General features: G+C 37.2%; 1 protein-coding gene across 1 annotated transcript; it reads left to right on the top strand.

Moving 5' to 3' along the window:
• Nucleotides 1-728: 728 nt before the first annotated feature.
• On the top strand, nt 729-2,563 carry LOC112454214 (dipeptidase 1-like; the record flags this gene model as incomplete). Its single annotated transcript, XM_025015471.1, has 3 exons — nt 729-813; nt 1,362-1,437; nt 2,425-2,563. Coding segments are annotated over 3 exons (300 nt in total), but the record flags the coding sequence as incomplete, so codon positions are not given.
• Nucleotides 2,564-2,955: the final 392 nt, after the last annotated feature.

Here is a 2,955-nt window from a genome sequence, read left to right as displayed (position 1 = left end):
TAACATCTTCATATCCACGAACTTCATTCTCTTCTCTCTCTCTCTCTGTCTTTCTCTCCGTGGGCGATCAATATTCCCTTAATTATACCCGCAGAACGAGAGGATGAGTAACAGCGATCTAAGCCGGATGGCTTGTCCGGTAACGTGTTATTAACCGCGTCGTCCTGCTGCCCTAATTAACATTGCCCATGCAGTTTAAGCGAGGATAGGTATCAAATAGACAACTGCGTGTTCCTTGAAACAGTTTCCCTGATAGCTTCCGCGTTCAGTTGATTAAAAAACAACAACTTGAGTTAATGAAGAAATTATTGTTAAACGAATTATTTTAAACTGATTATATTGTGTGATTAGTCTCTCTTTTGATGATATCTTTTATAACTGTAATTTATGAACTATTTATTTTCTGAAACGTCGATTTCTTTGACGCAATAACATTATTCGCGTGAATCTTTAAGTGTATTTTACAACTGCAACAATCTGCATGAACAAATTAAATTAATAAAATTTTTCATTCATTTTTATATCGGATTTTAGACCATGGATATTTCTAAAGAGTGGCCATTAAAGTTTTAAACGGCCATTCTCTCGCGAATAAATTTCAGTAGTGGGATAATGTACATTATGGCTCTACTGCAAATGACTGCACGATGTATTTTCGTGTCAAACGTTTAAAGATCGAAAGAAATACGATCGCACAGCGTATATGACATTAATGCATCTGTTCACAGGCTAAGAATGGCGGAGTGGCGATGGTCCCTTTTTATACCTACTTCATAACATGCAACAGCACCGCTACTATAAAAGACGTTATTGGTACGTGCAACGCTATTCGCAAAACTGTGCTAAGCTACACCCCGGAAATAAATTATCCCGTATCGATATTGCATGTGACAGACGCGTAATTACTACACACGTATTATATTGTACGTCATTTCGACACGTTTTCCATTGTGAATTTAATTTTCGGAGTCATGCTCCGTAAAAAGATGTAAAATTAAAACGAAATAAATAAATGTGTCCGACATTTCTCGAACGAGGAACAAACACGTATCTGAATATTGCAAGAATCCTGCAATTCATCTTGCTCAGTCATTTTTTAAGTGGGATATATATTCTTGCTTCCACTTTAACGCTTGCAAATATTTGAGGAGATACGTTGTCCCGACAATAACAAAACATTTTATTTCACCCATGCATGCATGACGATCTCGTAAACGCGTTACCTCATAACCGCCGTTATTCCCCATTTTATTCCCACAGGCAAACGTGCATGCATTTATATTAAAATATTTTATATATTAAGATATTTTGCGACGCGCTGCCAACCAGGACAGAATGATCAAGGCCCTATATTGTTTCAGCACACATCAATCATATTCGAAAGGTAGCGGGAATTGATCACGTTGGGATCGGAGCGGGTTTCGACGGGATAAATTTGTAATTATTCTTTCACCATATCTGTTTTCGCGAGGCAGAAACACTCAGAGACAACACGCGCGCGACATTGCCACATATAAGTAATTTCGTTCAATAACGTTTATGATTAATCTCGTCGAAAGGTACAAAGCCACAATAAATCTGGAGCCCGACGTAAATATGTATTTAACCTACAGAGAGTTCCACTTTTATAACACTCGGGATAATTGCTTCGCTTGTTTGGAGAAGCGCGTGAGTCCCGGGAGGTTAATTTTATGGAGGGACGCAAGAAACAATGCCCAAGGAACTGCTTTTGTTCTACAGCTATAAAACTTTCACAAAGCGCCTAATCATGGTTCTTGTAATGCATAGTATTATAAAATATATCGTTGCTAACACAACTTTCCATGCTTCTTTTTTTGTCGCAATAATTATTTCAAAATTTACTTCGGTTTAACATTCAAAATATAGCTTCTACTCATCCTTTTCATTGGGCACAAAAACAAAATTAATTTATATTCATGTTACGGAACATTGCTCATAAAATCACTAAAACATGTTAGTCAAACAGAAATGTTATATAATTTTAAACTTATAATTTTAAACTAGCTAATTGTACACGGTTATTTTCTATCTCCAAGTTCAATTTATTCATAATAATAATCAGACTGTTCAGAACTAATGTGGAATCACAAAGGCTTGTGCATCTGCAATAATGCGTGGGACATATGTCAATTATGAATACAATATCGAGGCCAGAAGTGAAAGTATTGAAGACCAGTTTTATTATTAGATCTATCAACTCAGATTAGCTAAAAATATAATTCATATCGTCTTCAAAACAAACGATTCAATCCTTATTCAGTTTATTGTTACAATGTTCTTTTAAGAACATGAAAGTAACGCGTCGAGCACAGAAAACTTATATCGTCGTTCTCTGAGTGTTACCTCGAACCAGCTAAGTTAATAAGATCGTTTGATCCTCACGAGATTTATCCTTTTTTGTAGCACTCCCACGGGTTTAGAAGATGTCTCGAGGTATCCGCAACTATTGGCCACCTTGCTGGAGGATCCTACATGGACGGAGGAAGACATCAAGAAACTAGCCGGCCTCAACTTGCTGAGGGTATTCGCAAAAGTCGAACAGGTACGGCGATGCTCGTTTTTAATCGGCTAACAAAGCGCCGTTTCTTTTACGACGGTTGTAAACGAAAAGCGCTTTTGCTAGCTCGAACGAAAAACACGTAATCCTACGCGACGGTGGACTACGTAATTCCGGATATCTACGGTTTATCGCGCGCGCGCGCGTTGAATTTATCAGCGTTATTGGACGGTTGTTAAAGTTTTAACACTCTTTGTTACACACGCGCAAAGCTAATTGAACGCGTTACAACCTTGGCTCTTGTTTTCGCAACTTCATTATTGGAATTATTTTCACGCTCGGAATAAAGAGACGACATAAAGAAAAATTAAAATAGCAAACTTGGCTTTTCAAGCAAATCAAATAAAAAATTAGAATGAGAAATGAAAGAATTAATG

Source organism: Temnothorax curvispinosus, unplaced genomic scaffold (genome assembly GCF_003070985.1).
Source record: "Temnothorax curvispinosus isolate PA1 unplaced genomic scaffold, ASM307098v1 QBEX01004922.1, whole genome shotgun sequence".
Lineage (NCBI taxonomy): Eukaryota > Metazoa > Arthropoda > Insecta > Hymenoptera > Formicidae > Temnothorax > Temnothorax curvispinosus.
Note: the sequence above shows the minus strand (reverse complement) of the source record. Positions and strands in the feature narration are given on the sequence as shown.